Below are 16,856 nucleotides of genomic sequence, written 5' to 3' on the forward strand. Positions count from 1 at the left end.
AGAGCACAAGTGACCCCTTTTCTCTACCCTGGAGTGCACAAATCACATCACAACGGACTCCAAATCAAAGTTGTTAAATTTCCAAACCTTTAATCCCAAATCAGACCACAGTGAGGTCAGACCCAGAGATTCTCTCCTCCCCTCTTCCCCTGTTTCCCTGAAGGAAGTCTCTCCCACCAGCGAATACATCCAAATCTGTGGAACAAAAAGCTCCAACTCCCTCCCAAGACCCCCTGACCCCACCCCCCCACTCCCTAGTTACCCCATCAGGTCCCCACCAGCCTTCCCTGGGGACCCTCGTTTGCAAAAATCCTCTCCCCGTCCCACTCCTAAGCAACCCAAATTTAGCCCCCGAGAAAAACATATTTACAGAGAAAAAAGATGAGGGCATGGGGGGCAGTTCTGTGCAAACAGCATGGGCCCCCAGGGCAGGGAGAACACAGTTTCTCTAGGACATGGGGCAAAAGATTCTGAGGGGCACGATGGAGAAAGGAGAAGGGTTTGGGAGTTGCTTAGAGAAAGCACAATGGTGGCCCTAGGTGGCCCTGTGCCCCCACTTGGGACAGAGGGAGCCCCAGGGCCAGGGAGGCAGGGTGAGCAGGAGAAAGAAGCCACTCCCCAGGATCAGGACCAGGCCGGCCCCCAAGCCACAGCCCAGAGACCAGGAGTATTCATAGGTCAGGGCTGGGGACGGGGGGGGCTCAGGGCTAACTCTCTGCAGCAAGGCTTGCACGGAATGGCGGAACACCTCCAGGCTGACCAGAAGCAGCAGGCCTGCGGGGAGAGGAGAACAGATGTGGCCCTCAGGCCCCTGGGGTCCCCAACGGAGGTCTGAGCCTCTCCCCCAATATACCCCATCACATGCTTACTCAGACAAGAAACCTGGGGGACCCCCTAGTGATAGGAACAGAGTAAAGGGACAAAGTAGGTGATTACATAGTTAATCCCACTAGGGGACTGTAAGTAAAGAAAAAAAAGCATGGGAGACCCCTGTAAGTTAATGGTCACTCAAGAAAGCAGGTTCGCTTAACCATAAAACCATGCAACAGAAGCCTGAGACATGCCCCCAGACAATGAAACAATGGTTGAATAAGACCCACATCCTGCCCAGAGAGCTCAGGAAGTTAATGATTCCTAATGCTCCTCGGCGCACATTAAAAACAAAAACATAAGGAAAAGTTGACATTATGCTGAAAGCTGAGATGATTCATCATATTTTAGTATATGTTACCGCCTTTTTGCTCATTTCCATTGTGCCATGACAGTCCCAGTTTGACCATGTAGGGACAAGAAAACTGTCCCGCCTGACTTGGAGGAGGAGCTGATGATGGAAGCTTGATGTCTACTCAAGAATGAGGAAGAAGGTGGTCTTCTCCCTCTCCCCATTTTTCCTTTGATTATAAAACTGTAGCCCACTAAGTTCTCGGCGTGGCACCCTCTAGCTCACCTGCTTGTAAGGCGCACAAGCATCTTATTCTAATAAATCACTTCTTATCTATCACTTGGCCTCTCGCTGAATCCTTTCTGTGCTGAGACATAAAGAACCGGAGCTCCTCAGAGCCCCCCGAGATGCATTTCTGCAATTTCACTAGCACCCCCTCAACAACTGCTTATTAAGCACCTACGCTATAGCAGGCACAATTTTAGAAGCTGGAGAGAAAGAAAGAACAAGACACAAATTCATAGAGACAGAAAGTAGAAAAGGTGGGTGCGGGGGTGGGGAGGAGGAATGGGGAGTTGGTGTTTAACGGGGACGGAGTTTTAATTGGGGAAGATGCAAAAGTTCTGGAGATGGATGGTGGTGATAGCTGCACAACCACGTGAATGGACTTAACGCCACAGAAGTGGACACTTACAAATGGTTCAGATGGTAAGTTTTATGTGAACGTGTCTTTCACCACTTAAAAAAAGCACAAAGCAAACCAAGGAATCAAGAACCACAAAAGTCAAATTAAGACTCCATTAAGACTTCAGTAAAGAGTGATGATGGAATCTAAGTTGAAACCGTAGAAGCAGAGAGCAGAACGGTGGCTGCCAGGGACTGAGTGGAGGGGAAAATGGGGAGATGCTGGTCAAAGGGCACAAACTTCCAGTTTGAAGAGGAATAAATTCTGGAGATCTAATGTGACTATAGTTGACTATAGCACTATAGCACTATAGTGACTATAGCATGGTGACTATAGTTAATAATACTGTATACATAAAATTTGCTAAGAGAGTAGGTCTTAAATGTTCTCACTACAAAAAAAAATTTACTATGTGAGGTGATGAACGTGTTCACTTGTTTGATTGTGGTGATCACCTCATCATGTATATCAAAATATATCAAAACATCAAGTTGTAGGGGACTTCCCGAGCGGTCTAGTGATTCGGACTCAGCACTTTCACTGCCATGGCCCAGGTTCAATCCCTGGTCAGGGAACTGAGATCCTGCAAGTTGTATACCTTATATACAATTGTGTGTATATGTATATATGTGTGTGTATATACATATATACACACACAATTTATACTTGGCCATCATATCCCAATAAAGTTGAAAAGAGAAAAGAGTGATGGTGGATTACAAAATGAAAAGAAAATCAGTCAAGTAATGCAATTTGATTAAAGAAAAAAAAAGGAACAAGACAGACAAAAGAACCCTAACCTGACAGAACCTATGTTCTACTTGGAGGAGACAAATGGTAAACAAATAAACCAAGGCTTGCAAAACTCAAATGTCTCCAGGAGACAATGAGAAAGTACAAACAAGTGAGCAGGCAGGTGCGGTGGGGGCAATGGCAAAGTGTAGCCCAAACCCGGCTTCAGCCAACTGCAGCCCATCAGAAACGGCGACTCAGTGGACCAGATCTTCTGATTTTTCAAGAACAGCTAGCATTTTTTTAAACGATTATGATTTTTACGGGAATTCACCCAACCTTTAAATATTGGCTCAGAGAAATCTTTAGACACTGCCCGCCAAACAAAGCACATTTATGGGCCGTCGCTGGCCTGCGGGCGACCAGGTTGTAACTGCCAAAGTAAACACATGAGAAGACGGGATAATTTCAGACAGTGATGCACGCTAGGAAGGAGATAAAAACAGAGTGATGGGAAGGGCCGTGACATCCAGGGGTGGGGCTGGGACTTTACATGGTGTCATCAGAAAAGCCATTGGAGCTGAGACCCAAATGGACGAAAAGAAGCCAGCCACGCACAAAACAGCGATGGCTATTCTGGGCAGAAGGAACGGCTGGTGCAAAGGCTTTGTGGTAGGGTGGAGTAGAGTGTGTTAGAGGGAAAGAAAGAAAAGTCAGTGCAGCGGAGCAAAGAGGATGGGGGAGGGGAGGGTGGTGGGCAGTGGAAGCACAGAGGTGGGCGGAGTAAGATCACGTAGGACCCTCCGATGGTCACGCATGGCTCATGCATCCTGGCTGCCTCCCCTCTCAGACCCCGGAGTCTGACTTCAACCTTGATCTCTGACCTTCCTTCCTCCCTACACTCCCAGTTCCCCCATGGTTTTGTTTTTGTTTTGTTTTTTAACTTTTTTTAAACAATTAATTTATTTTATTTTATTTATTTTTTATTTTTGGCTGCGTTGGGTCTTCGTTGCTGTGCGCGGGCTTTCTCTAGTTGCGGCGAGCGGGGGCTACTCTGCGTTGCGGTGCGCGGGCTTCTCATTGCGGTGGCTTCTCTTGTTGCGGAGCACGGGCTCTAGGCGTGCGGGCTTCAGTAGTTGTGGCACCCGGGCTTCAGTAGTTGTGGCTTGCAGGCTCAGTAGTTGTGGCACACAGGCTTCGTTGCTCTGAGGTATGTGGGATCTTCCCGGACCAGGGATCGAACCTGTGTCCCCTGCATTGGCAGGCGGATTCTTAACCACTGTGCCACCGGGGAAGCCCTCCCCCATGGTTTTAAGTCAGGGGCCTGGAGAATACAGCCTGGAGTCTGCGTAACGTGGCTCAGTGGTCCCTTTGTGATCCCTTCTTGACCTCATGCAGGTCAGCATCAGGGTACTGGAGGTGGAAAAGCATCTGGACGAGGGAGAGACACCATCGAGTCCCCTTCATTCCACTGCTAATTCATGCATTCTCTCATTCAGTCAACAGATCTTAATTGAACTCTCATTATAAAATATATATAAAGTACAAGAACAAAACTAGGGACTTCCCTGGCGGTCCAGTGGTTAAGACTCCGTGCTCCCAATGCAGGGGGAACGGGTTCGATCCCTGATCGGGGAACTAAGATCCTGCATGTCACACAGCACAGCCCAGAAAAAAAAAAAAAAAGACTAATGAAGGGGCTGTCCTCCTGGAAATTCACCCCAAAAGGGGAGATGGACAAAAATCAGGTAAATGTATCGATGTGGGTTGAACTGCATACCCCCAAAAGTTCACACATTGGGGTCCTGATCCCCAGTGCCTTGGAATTGACTATATTTGGAGATAGGGCCTTTAAAGAGGTAATTCACTTAAAATGAGGTCATTAGGGTGGGCCCTGATCCAGTATGTCTGGTGCCCTTATAAGAAGAGATGAGGACACAGGCAAGCATGGGGAAGGACCATGTGAGGACACTGGGAGAAGACAGCCCTCTACACGCCAAGGAGATTGGCCTCAGAAGGAACCGAACCTGCTGATGACATGTTGATCTCGGACTTCCAGCCCCCAGAACTGTGAGAAAATACATTTCTGGTGTTTAAGGCACGTAGTCTGTGGTACTTTGTTATGGCAGCCCTAGCAAACAAAGGCATACATAAATGCATAATTTCAGGTAGTGATCAATTCTACGAAGAAAAATAAGGCAAGGTAGGGACACAGCAGGGAAGAGGTCTACTTTAGACAAGGTGGCCAACAATGGTCTTTCTGAGGAGGTGACGTATGATCAGCGACTGAAATGATCTGCAGAAATGCGACATGGGAAGCGCTGGCGGAAGAGCATTCCAGGCTGAGGCGACAGCAGTGCAAAACGCTCTGAGGAGGGAATGAACTTGGAGGGTCCGAGAACAGCAAAGAGGTTAACATGGACAGAACAGAGAGAACAAACGGTAAGAGGTGAAGTCTCACGTAGCCAGGAGCCAGGCCACGTAAGACCTCGGAGCCACGTTATCCTAGTGGTAGAAATTCATCCGTGGCTTTCGATCTAGGTAGGAACCGCAATATGACTTATGGTTTTAAAATGTCACTAACTCCAACACAAGAGGCAGGTAGGATTTGACCGTGGGCTGTAGTTTGTGGAGCCCTGGCTTTGACACACTAGCTTTGCAAACAAGAATCTAACCAAATGCTCCCACATCTCACCTCTTCCACTAGACCTTATGAATGGGTATTATTATTATTATCCCCACTTTACAGATGGGAAAATTGAAGCCTAGAAAAGGGGCACGTGGGTTTGAGCCCAGCCAGGTCTACTCCAAGACTCTTCTCTTAGGCACATCACTTTACCTTCTCCCTGATCGAACCTGACTTCCCTCGAATGACCTAGAAGGGCCCACGTGACCTGGCCCCTGCCTGTTTCTTCAGCCTCCTCTCAGGCTGCCCTTCCCATCCTACAGCAGTATGGAGTAGGACTTTTTTCAGGACTTTATTTTTGTTTTATTTTATTTTTATTTTGTGGCTGTACCGCGTGGCATGCGGGATCTTAGTGCCCCAGACCAGGGATCGAACCCGAGCCTCCTGCAGCGGAAGCACAGAGTCCTAACCACCAGAGCACCAGGGAAGTCCCATTCAGGACTTTAAATGCACCCAATTTGTTCAAGCCTGGAGACCTTCGTGCTGCTTGGAATAACTGTCTGCTTACCCCTCCCTGAGCCCGCTGTACACATCCTCATTCTCTACATCCTTACTTGAATTACACTTCTTCTGAGAAGGCTTCCCTGACCACCACCAGTCAAGTCTCTGTTGGGTCTCCCTGTTATACATTTTCATTAGACTCTTTACTTTTCATTTATAGCATTTACCACAAGTGGTAATTGTTAACATATATTAATTTATATGAGTATTATTGATTTGCCTAATTTCTATCTCCTCCCTGGGTTGGAATTTGGGACTCCAACCCAAATCTTTTGACTCCCTGTTGATTTCCTGGTTTGTTTTTTAAATTATTTATTTATTTATTTATTTTTGGCTGTGTTGGGTCTTCGTTTCTGTGTGAGGGCTTTCTCTAGTTGCGGCGAGTGGGGGCCACTCTTCATCGCGGTGCGCGGGCCTCTCACTATCGCGGCCTCTCTTGTTGTGGAGCACAGGCTCCAGACGCGCAGGTTCAGTAGTTGTGGCTCACGGGCCCAGTTGCTCCGCGGCATGTGGGATCTTCCCGGACCAGGGCTCGAACCCGTGTCCCCTGCATTGGCAGGCAGATTCTCAACCACTGCACCACCAGGGAAGCCCTGGTTTGTCTTTTAAACCAGTATCCTCGTCACGCTCCATGCTCCAGCCTCACTGGCTTTCTTTCAGGACTCGAAATTCACCGAACTCTTTCTAGCTTGGTTACCCATACTTTGATGTTTTAAGCGTCATCTCCTCAGAGAGGCCTTCTCTAACTCTGCTTTAAATGAAGTGCCCTCATTATGCATTCTCACAGAACTCTACTTTTCCTTCATAGCACTTAACTGCAGTTTGTAACTGTGGGATGATTTGTATCATTTCTCTGTCCTTAACCAGATGATAATCTCGTTAAGGGCAGACACCTTTCTAATGAATAAATGAAAGACAGGGAATGACTGAATTTCCCCCTTTATTTAGGAAGCTCTCTAAGGCACAAAACAATAATAAGAATGTGATTACTAATCATTTCTATTCGAGTGTGCTCTTGAACACTCATATCTCCCTGTCTCCTTTATTTTTGTTTTTGTTTTGGCCGCGCGGAGCTTGTAGGATCTCAGTTCCCCAGCCAGGGATTGAACCCATGCCCTCTGCATTGAACCCATGCCCTCTGCACTGAAAGCGCAGAGTCCTAACCACTGCACCACCAGGGAATTCCCTCCCTTGACTCATCTTGCACCAAGCCTCTACTTCATTTGTTAACTAAGGTTACCATGTACCTTTGCGCAAACTTTGCCCCGCTCTATGCGCTGATCTTCATTCTGTTCACTCATCTTCTTTTAAACTTGCCAAGTCTTTTACAGACTACATATATGCTATTCCATCACCACTATTACCACATCAAGGGCATCACCATCATCACCATCATCACCTCCACCACAACAAACATCACCAACATTGCCACCACTACTGTCAACTCCATATTCTGACTGGATAATTTCTGTTCCTCCTTCGATTATCAGCTTAAATATCACTTTCTCAGGAAGTTTCTCTGACAAGCCCCCCTACCCCAGTGTGTACCCCTTATATGATTTATCATAACTCTCATCACAATTATAGTTGGATTATTATATGTGTAATTGTCGGTTACTGTCTATCTCTGTCAGAATCTAGGCTCTATGAGGGCAGACACAGTGTCTGTCTTATTAATCTTATATCTCCAGCCCTTAGCTCAGTGCCTGGAACATAGTAGGTGCTCAGTAGACACATGAAAGATAAATAAATGAAGCTTATATAGTTAATGACTTATCTATCCACCTTAGAAAACATTTGATCCAATGAGGGCTACATTTCACAAGAGGCAGAATTTTTTTGGACCCCCAACTCCAAAAATGCAACAGTTCTTGCAGACTCCAGGTCCAAATCTAAAAGAGTGTTTGGAGAACCTTCAATTCCCAGCCAACAACAGCGCTTGGACCATCCTCACATTTGAGCCTACTATAGCCCTTGTGCTTCCCAGCATGCAATGGTGCTTAGAGACCTTCCTCAACCTGACAGCATACAACAGTGCATGGGGACCTCCTTCAACGTCCCAGCTTGCAACAGTGCTTGGGGACCCTAGATTCCAATCTAAATAAGTCTTTGGAGACTCTCCAATTCCCAGTCAACAACAGAACTTAGAACTCTCCCATCTTTGAGACTTCTATAGCCTTTGAGCTTCCGCCAATTCCCAGCACACAACAGGGCTTAGAGATCCAACCTCCCAGCCTACAACGGGGCTTGGAGACCTCCCTCGACCTCCCAGCATGCAACAGTGCTTGGAAACCCAACTTCCCAGCATGCAACAGTGCTTGGAGACCTGACCTCCCAACATGCAATGGTGTTTGGAGACCCGACCTCCCAGCATGCAATGTCCTCAGTCTGCAGGCTCTGAACCCTCACCTGAGAGGCCAAAGCAGATGGCTCCAACCCGGAGCAGGAACTCTGCACCTTTGCTGAGCACCATGATGATACAGAGGCACCCCAGGGCCATGACTGCCAGGCCTAGCACTGCTATCACCGCAGCTGCCAGATTTACCTCTGTGAGGAGGGGAAGGGGAAGTAGAGAATACAGGATGTAGGGAGTAGAGAGAACTCCCATAGAGGGACCCAGAAGATCCAGGACTAGAGAAGAATTTTCAAGTAGAAGATCATCCAGTCCAATGTTTTACTTATACTGTTGAAGGAAGAACTATGACTCAGAAAGGGTCAGTTAATTGCTTAAGGTCACAGAGCAAAGAAAGGACAGAGCCAGGATTAGAAGGAGATGGGAACTACCAAGTATTACTTATGATCTGGTCACCATTTGTTTACCGGTGAGGAAACTGAGGCAGTGGGGTGTGTGGGAGACAACAGAGAAGGTGGTACGTTACAGCGGAATGATCCAAGTCAGAACTCTCCCCAGCTACTTTCTAGCTGGAAGATTCTGGTAAAGTCACTGAACCTCTCTGAAGCCCAGTTTCCTCCTCTGGAAAATGAAGATCAAAATCTCTACTTGACTGCTGTGAGGATTAGAAATCACATATGTAATGCAGCCAGTGTACCACCTAGCACACAGCACTTGTTCCATATGTGTGCCCTGTGATTATTTTGCTATCCTAGGGGAGCACAGCGATTTGCCCAAGCTCACTTAGCACCAAGATAAAAAAGACAGGAGTGGAGAGGGTAAGTAGGTCCTCCATAAAGAGTCCTCCACTGTTTATGGAGGACCTACTATGTGCCAGGCACCATACTGCATGTCTTAGCTGCATCATTTCATTAAATCCTTACAAAGACCAGATAAGGTTCATGACATACCACAATTCCTTTACTGGTGGGGATATTGGCATACTGGGGTGATGGAGAGACTGTGGTTAGAGTAGAAAGGGTAAAGTCTTAAAAGTTTTATTGTCCAGTATGGTAGACACTAGCCACGGAGGGTCTTTTCATTTTAAATGGATTTAAACTGAACAAAATTTAAAACTCAGTGTCTTAGTTGCACCGGCCACATGTGGCCAGTGGCTACCCTATCGGTCAGTGCAGATACAGAACATTTCCACTCTCATGGAATATTTTATTGAAGAGCACTGCTTTAGAGTTGGAATTATTTGGGTTCGAATCCTGCCTCTGCCTCTGCCACTTCCTGGGAAAATAAATTAAACCATTTATGGACTTGTGTTTTCTCATCTGGAAGATTAAGATAAAGCCCCTGCCCTGCAGGGTCATGGCAAGCACTGGAACTCTTATAAATGAAACACCCAGCGCTGTGTTTAGCATGTGGGAGATGCACACTTGTGAGATGCTAACGTACTATCCACAGAGAGGGGCTGGGACTTGCCCAGAGTGACACGGCATGCGGCAAAAGCAGAGCTGAGGCAGGAATGTTGGACACAGGGCTCTGGAGAACCACCTGTCTCCAAAGATGAGACCTCCCCAGGATTTAGGAGCTTGTGCCCACTCTGCAGCAAAGCAGAGAAGAAGACAGTGCTCTCAAGAACCCCTCTGGGATTAACAGATACAAACTACTATACATAAAATAGACAAGCAACAAGGACTTACTGTATAGTGCAGGGAATTATAATCAATACCTTTTAATAAACCATAATGGAATATAATCTGAAAAAAATAACTGAATCACTTTGCTGTATACCTGAAACGAACACAATATTGGAAATCAACTATACTTCAACTTACAAAAAAGAAAAAGAAAGAAAAGAAATCCTTTAGTGTGGTCAGCATATCCCCTCCACCGGGCGAAAAGTTCTTACCTTTCTTTGTGGTTCTCTGGAAGATGTGAGCATCCTCTCCCGTGGTGAAGAATTTAAAATAAGTGCAGTTTGCTTCTGTGGCAGCAGGAGAGAGAAAAAGAGAGGTAATGACATGGAGGTCCCTAGTGTAAGCTCAGGGCTGGACATTTAACATAGCTCACAATAACCTAGAAATATGAAATTAGCATCCCTGATAGACCGAGAGAAATCATGCTCAGAGAAGTAAAACCACCTGCTATCATAGGAGCTGGGATTCCAATCCAGAACTTTGAGGTCCAGATCTGTGGCCTTGAGTGGGTCATTGACCTCTCTGAGCTTCTAATTCTTCCTGTATAAAGTGAGTTAATAGTCTCTTTCCTAGCTCTGTCATATGAGTTTGTTTAGGGTCCGTGAGATTAGAAATGGATAATCACTTTATTCAACAAAGCACCCCAAGATCCAGGCAGAAGGCTAACAGACTCAGAAGAGATTCCTATCTCAGAAAGGATTCATGTCCAGACTACACAAAGAACTCTTGCAGATCAGCAAGAAAAGAGAGATAACCCAATTGAAAAATGGGCAAAGGATATGAATAGTCAATTCATAGAAGAGGAAGCGTGGATTACTCACAAGTACATGAAGAGATTCTCCACCTCACCAGGGATCACAGAAATGCAACTTAAATCAGCAGGGAGATGGCACTTTAGATCAGTTAGATTGGCAAATATTAAAAGGATAATATCAAGCATTGGAAGGATAAGAGGAAACAGCTGGGGGTGTAAATGGGTACTAGTCTTTTTGGAAAGCACTCTGACATACTTTATGAAGTGAAGTATGTTTATCCCTATAACCCAACAGTTTCACTTCTGGGTATACATTCAGAAAAAAACCACATGCAGGAACATATATGGGTTGCATGATGTTCATTGCAACACTGTTTATAATAATAGGGAGTTGGGGGCACTTCCCTGGTGGTCTAATGGTTAGGACTCTGCGCTTCCACTGCAGTGGGCTTGGGCTCGATCCCCGGTCCGGGAACTAAGATCCCGCATGCCACACGGCGCAGCCAAAAATAAATAAATAAATAAACAGGGAGTTGGAATCAACCTAGGTGCCCATCTCTGTTGGAATAGACAAGTAAATGTGATGGATGCTTCCTGGGCAAGTCTCTGCAGCACACAGTAGCCACGAACTAGACTAACAGAAAGCAGCACGGAGAGATTTGAGAAACAGTGTTGAGCAAAAAAATCAAAAATAGGAAAAAATCTATAGCACGATATCATTTATGGAAATTAAAATACATACATATATAAAAAACTACTATATTTTCTAAGTTAAAATACATATTCATGGATGCATATCAAATGCATTAAAGAGATGAGTTAGGAAAGAATGAAAAAAAAAGAATAAGAATGTAAAATAAAGCACAAGAAGGATCTTGCAAAGGCTGGTAATGATTTTGTGGCATAAACTAAAAAGTATGATTCATCCAAATTTGTGTACTTGAAGTTCAAGAAATGCCACACTAAAAAAAGGCGCTTTCTAAATTGCATTTTAAAGCCAGAACTTCCCACAGAATTCACCTACTCCAACTTTTTCATTCCACAGATGGGGAAACTGAGGAGAGAACAGAAGGAAAGGGAGGAGAGAGGTCGAGAATAAGAGGGGTATAAGAAATAGGAGACAGGTCAGGTGGTCTGGGGAAGTGGAAAGGAACTTTCCGAATTGAAGGGGGATGCTGAGGGACAAGAGATAAACTCCAGAGTCAGGTGAGGTGGTGCGGGACACTCCACCTGATACTCTCAAGGAAAGAAAAGGGCATGAGATGTCCTGGCAGGAGCAGTGGGAAATGTGAGTCCTTATCCTGCAGCAGCAAAAAGTAAAGGATGCTTCGTGCAGCAGAGCAAACGGTGAGGATGCAACCTGTCACAAGTCGGTGGGGGGAAAGCGGTCTTCCTCTACAAGGGAAATGGGAAGTCTCAACTAGAGAATAAGAAGGTGTGGTACATCTTTCTGAGAGAGTATGGGGTGTCTGGCATCCCATTTTAGCTACTAATGATTTAGGGCATCTTGTCTCTGACCCCAGAGGATATGGCATATCCCATTTGGAAAAGAGTAGGATATGGGTCACCCCCCTTTGGGATGTCCTTTGATGGGCCATGGGATGTGTGGGATATTTCTGAAATCTTGAAATTTGTGAGATGTCCTCTGAAGGGTCAGGATTGTGGGATGATGGTGATGGTCCTTTAAGGAGACTGAAGCTCTTTCTGACCATTAGGGAGACATCAAGGGATGTGAGGGACCCCATATTATGCAGTTAGGTGGGGCAGGACAGCCCCCCCAGTGCAGTGAGGACCTTTGGGACATATTTATGGACTAGTGAGATGCAATATAGTGTCGTTGTTAAGAACAGAGATGACCAGGAACCCTCCTAGGCTGTTGGTGGGAATGTAAATTGGTACAGCCACTACGGAGAACAGTATGGAGGTTCCTTAAAAAACTAAAAATAGAGCTCCCACATGACCCAGTAATCCCACTCCTGGGCATATATCCAGAGAAAACCATAATTCAAAAAGATACATGCACCCCAATGTTCGTTGCAGCACTGTTTACAATCGTCAGGACATGGAAGCAACCTAAATGTCTGTCAACAGAGGAATGGATAAAGAAGATATGGTACATATATATAATGGAATATTACTCAGCCATAAAAAAGAACAAAATAATGCCATCTGCAGCAACATGGATGGACCTAGAGACTGTCATACTGAGTGAAATAAGTCAAACACAGAAAGACAAATATCATATGATATAGCTTATATGTGGAATCTAAAAAAAGGGTACAAATGAACTTATTTACAAAACAGAAGTAGAGTCACAGATGTAGAAAACAAACTTATGGTAACCAGGGGATAAGGGGGGTAGGGATAAACTGGGATATACACTCTACTATATATAAGATAAATAACTAATAAGAACCTACTGTATAGCACAGGGACCTCTACTCAATACTCTGTAATGGCCTATATGGGAAAAGAATCTAAAAAAAGAGTGGATATATGTATATGTATAACTGATTCACTTTGTTGTACAGCAGAAACTAACACAACATTGTAAATCAACTCTACTCCAATACATTTTTTAAAATTTTTTTAAATTAAAAAAAAAAAAAAAGAAAGAACAGAGATGACCAGGGTTCAAACCCCATATGACTAGCCTGGGCACATAGACTGAGACATTTATATTTCTCGCTCCTCATTTTGGGGATGATAATAGGGTTGCTATGAGGATTGATGAGTTCATGCAAGTGAAATACTTAGAACAGAGCCGGGCACTACATTAGCACCTAACATTTTTTTATTACCAGAGCATCCTATTTCTCAAAAATTTGGGAACTTCCTGCTTGAGGCTCTGAGGGGTGAGAATTAGCCTGTCTGCACGCTGAGTGGGTGGCACCTCAGATAACAAGGGTGCTTGGCATCCCACTTTGCTATCAAGGGCTTGCAACATCCTAATTTGGACCCTAGGGATGTCAGAGATCACATCTGGAAAAGTGAAGGAGGAGGGAAATCCCATCTGGAGCCCAGAGGGATAGGAGATCTTCTTTGAGGGGTACTGAGATTACAGGACATCCTTTGGAGAGGAAAGAGTGTTGTAGATGCCGTACGGGTGATCAAGCATGCGACATCCTAAATGGGCTCTGAGGGGTGTCAGATAGTTTCCTTGGGTCAGTAGAGGCGAAGTGAGATCCCATTCCCGTTCCCTAGGGGTATAGGATGTCCCTCTGGTATAAGTTTAGGGCATGGCATGGCCTGTCTGGGAGAGTGAGAGGTATGGGATAGCTCTCTGGCATGGGTAGGGGTGAAACAGCCACTCTGTAGGGAAGTGAGGGGTGTCGAGGTGCCTGGAAGAGAAAATGAGAAGGGCTGGAGTGTCCAGTCGGGGAATTTGAGGTGGAATGGGTAGGAAACGAAGAAGATTTTCCAGGAAGCACAAGGTCTGCCCTGGGATGCTGGGAGGTGTTTGCTGAGAGCTGTTTGGTGGAATCCGTAGGAGGGAACAGCATAGACTGTACTTTGGGGTGGGCATCAAGGTGGTCTTTCTCCCCAGGGCCCACAGGATGGGGGTGCAGGCTGTCTCCAGGGTGGGAGGAGCAAGCTGACACCAGGAACCCAGAGTCTTCCTCTAAGGGTGCAGGCTGTCTCAGGGGCACGAGCGTTTCTGGGAGACACAGGCTGTCTGAGGGCACCGGCTGCTCTGGAGGTACAGGCTGGTCGAGGACAGACGGGTTTCGGGGAACAGGCTGCTCTAGGGGCAGAGGCTGGTCTAGAGCTACAGACTGGCCTGGGGGTGCAGGCTAGTTTGGGGGTACAGACTCCCTCTCTGCACAGTTTGTGCCTGGGGCAGAGGCTGTCCCCGGAGCACAGGTTGATGTGGGTAGGGGCGCATTCTGAGGGTGCAACCTCTCTCTCCTCGGGGCTCAGGCACGGGTTCCTCGGACACGGGATACAAGCCGTGCGCGGGGGCGGCGGCCGCTCACCTCCGGGCAGCTCCGCTGGGCCGCAGGTGTCCCTGCCCGCGGGCACGTCCGCCTGCCACAGTCGCTTGGTGCACATCTTCCAGAGCCCCAGGTGGGCAGCATCACAGACGGCACTGCGGTTGTCCCTGTAGGTGTTGAGTTCCACCCAGAACTCGGTGCCCACGGCCAGCACTGCCAGCGTGGCACCCACGGAGGTCAGCAGCAGCGCCAGCTTGATCTTCCCCTCGTGCTCAGGGGTCATGCTGGCCTTGCGCGCCCCGTGAGCTCGCCGCCGGCCCACGGCCCCCAGCCGGCGGTCCTCCTCGTGCATGAAGAAGTTGGACCACATCATCATCCTCGTCGCGGGCGATAGGGCCCAGGTGCAAAGGAGGCAGAGCTGAGGTGGGCTCCTGAGGGCGGGGAGTGGGGAGGGAAGCGCCTGGGGTCTTGAGGCGGGTGAGGGGCTCAGTTTCCACTGGTCTGTGAAATGGGAAGATCTGAATCCTCCCTGGAACCTCAAATGAGGAAGTCAGGTCACTTCTGGGACCTAGATCCTCTGCTGGGAACCCTCTGAGTTTCAGAGAAGAGCCTGGAGTACCCACAGAAGCTCAGCAAAGAAGATGAGACTAGAGATAAAGCTAGGTGCCCCCAGCCTCACGGTTAGAGCCTGGGTACCCAGGAGGGGGGCCTGAGAGCTCCAGAAGCAGGAGAACTGAGTGTCAGCTGAAGCTCTGAGGGGCTGCTCTGGGGTCCCCACTGGAGGGAGTCACCAAGGGGAAGCTGTGTTTCCTTGCGGGGGGGGGGGGGTGGGACTCCGAGCTTCCCACTAGGGCTCAGAGTTTGGGGCACACAGGAAGGGGAGCTGAGGTCCTCTCTGTGTTTGAGAGGAGATGCTTCCTGGCTTCTTTGGGCTCAGAGTCTGGGGAAGAAGTTGGGTCCCCTCTGGGGTTCAGAAGAGGAAAAACTGGGGTGCAGGGAGTTCAGAAGGGGAGGTCAGAATTACTTCAGAGTCTCAGAGAGGCAGTAGGATTCCCCCAACTTTCACAGGGGGGACCAGCAGAGTCCTGGCTGGGGTTCAGAGACAGGAAGCTGGGGACCTGCTGGAATTCAGGAAGAGGGGAGTAGGGGGGTCTCCCTGGCCATTCAGAGAACAGACCAGAGAAGGTCTGCCCTAGGGGCTGAGAGAAAGGGGCTGAGGGGCACCCCCAAGGCTCAGGAGGGGGACCTGGGGTCCCTGCTGGGGCTCAGATGAAGGGGCTGTGGTCCGCACTGCGGCTCAGGAAATGGGGACCAGGTCCCCGCACGCGGTTCAAAGGACAACTGGGACCCGGAAGGGACTCGGTGTCCCTTTGGGATCACTCGGCTGCCCCTCCCCCGGGCTCCCAGGGCCGGCCGGGTCGGGACGGCTCCAGGCTCAGCTCCAGGCCAGGCGCCTCCCTCAGGCCTCCCACCCCCGTCTCCTGGGTAGGGACCCCTCTCGCTCTCCTGCCTCTGCGCGGCGCCAACCCCAGCTCCGCGATGCCTCCGAACCGTCGGTTCTGCACGCCACTGCTCGCTCCGCCCGCCGGCCCGGCAGCTCCGCTCACTCCCAGCCTCGCCCCCATCCGCCCACCCCCTTCACCATCGCCGGCTATTTCGGGCTTGACCCGTAAATAACACCCGCACCTGTTGCCGGCGCCTGTTGCCATAGGGATCCCGGGTATTTTAAGGAGACGAGGGGCGGGGAGAAGGACGGCTGCCCGGGGAGGAGGGGCTGGGGGCCAGGTCCCGACCCGCTGGAGACCGAAAGGACTTTTACTTCCTTTAGGGGCAAGGGCGGGAGCTGAGGGTCCCATCTCCCAGCTGGCGGGAGAGGGGGCAGGGCGGGGAACCAGGAGTTTTGGTCCGGAGCAGGCCTGGCTGGGAACCCGAACTGCTCGGTCCAGGGGAAGAGGAGCAGGGAGGCAGGACTCCTGGGTCTGAGGGAGGGGGAGCTGGGGGACCGGACCCCTGGGTCTGAGGGAGGAGGGGCTGGGGGTCTGGACCCCTGGGTCTGAGGGAGGAGGGGCCGGGGGCCCGGACCCCTGGGTCTGAGGGAGGAGGGGCCGGGGGCCCGGACCCCTGGGTCTGAGGGGGGAGGGGCCGGGGGCCTGGACCCCTGGGTCTGAGGAGGAGAAGACTGGGGCCCAAATCCCTTGCATCTTGAAGGATGGAAAGACAGAGTCCCAGGCTGGGGTCCTCCGCTCCCCAGGAGGTAGAAAGGGCCGGCCTCAGGGAGAAGCTGGTGTCAGGGGCGTGGGAACCAGAGCCACAGTCCTCTGCATCGAGTTTATTAGACGGGGCACCCCCGGGGGACCTTC

The 16,856-nt window shown here is 48.8% G+C and overlaps 1 protein-coding gene across 2 annotated transcripts; it reads right to left on the bottom strand.

Annotated features, from left to right (window-relative positions):
- Positions 1–239: 239 nt before the first annotated feature.
- CACNG6 (calcium voltage-gated channel auxiliary subunit gamma 6) lies at positions 240–16,113 on the bottom strand. 2 transcript variants are annotated; one of them, XM_059905778.1, is made up of 5 exons: positions 16,007–16,113; positions 14,539–14,927; positions 10,020–10,094; positions 8,176–8,313; positions 240–774 (listed from the first exon to the last, which is right to left on the bottom strand). In XM_059905778.1, the coding sequence occupies exons 2-5, from the start codon at positions 14,870–14,872 to the stop codon at positions 536–538; spliced, it is 786 nt and encodes a 261-aa protein (XP_059761761.1). In that variant the 5' UTR covers positions 14,873–14,927; positions 16,007–16,113; the 3' UTR covers positions 240–535. The 2 variants fall into 2 exon arrangements, with proteins under 2 accessions (XP_059761761.1, XP_059761760.1); XM_059905777.1 differs by having other exon boundaries at positions 14,539–16,113.
- Positions 16,114–16,856: the final 743 nt, after the last annotated feature.

Source organism: Balaenoptera ricei, chromosome 19, assembly GCF_028023285.1.
Source record: "Balaenoptera ricei isolate mBalRic1 chromosome 19, mBalRic1.hap2, whole genome shotgun sequence".
Lineage (NCBI taxonomy): Eukaryota > Metazoa > Chordata > Mammalia > Artiodactyla > Balaenopteridae > Balaenoptera > Balaenoptera ricei.

Bases quoted from the DNA above. Each gene is read 5' to 3' on its own strand.
- CACNG6 (XM_059905778.1), bottom strand. From the start codon at position 14,872: ATGATGATGTGGTCCAACTTCTTCATGCACGAGGAGGACCGCCGGCTG. The intron at 8,314-10,019 runs GTAAGAACTTTT...CCCTCCTCACAG, and splicing joins CCAGAGAACCACAAAGAAAG to AGGTAAATCTGGCAGCTGCG. The intron at 775-8,175 runs GTGAGGGTTCAG...CTCTCCCCGCAG, and splicing joins CATCTGCTTTGGCCTCTCAG to GCCTGCTGCTTCTGGTCAGC.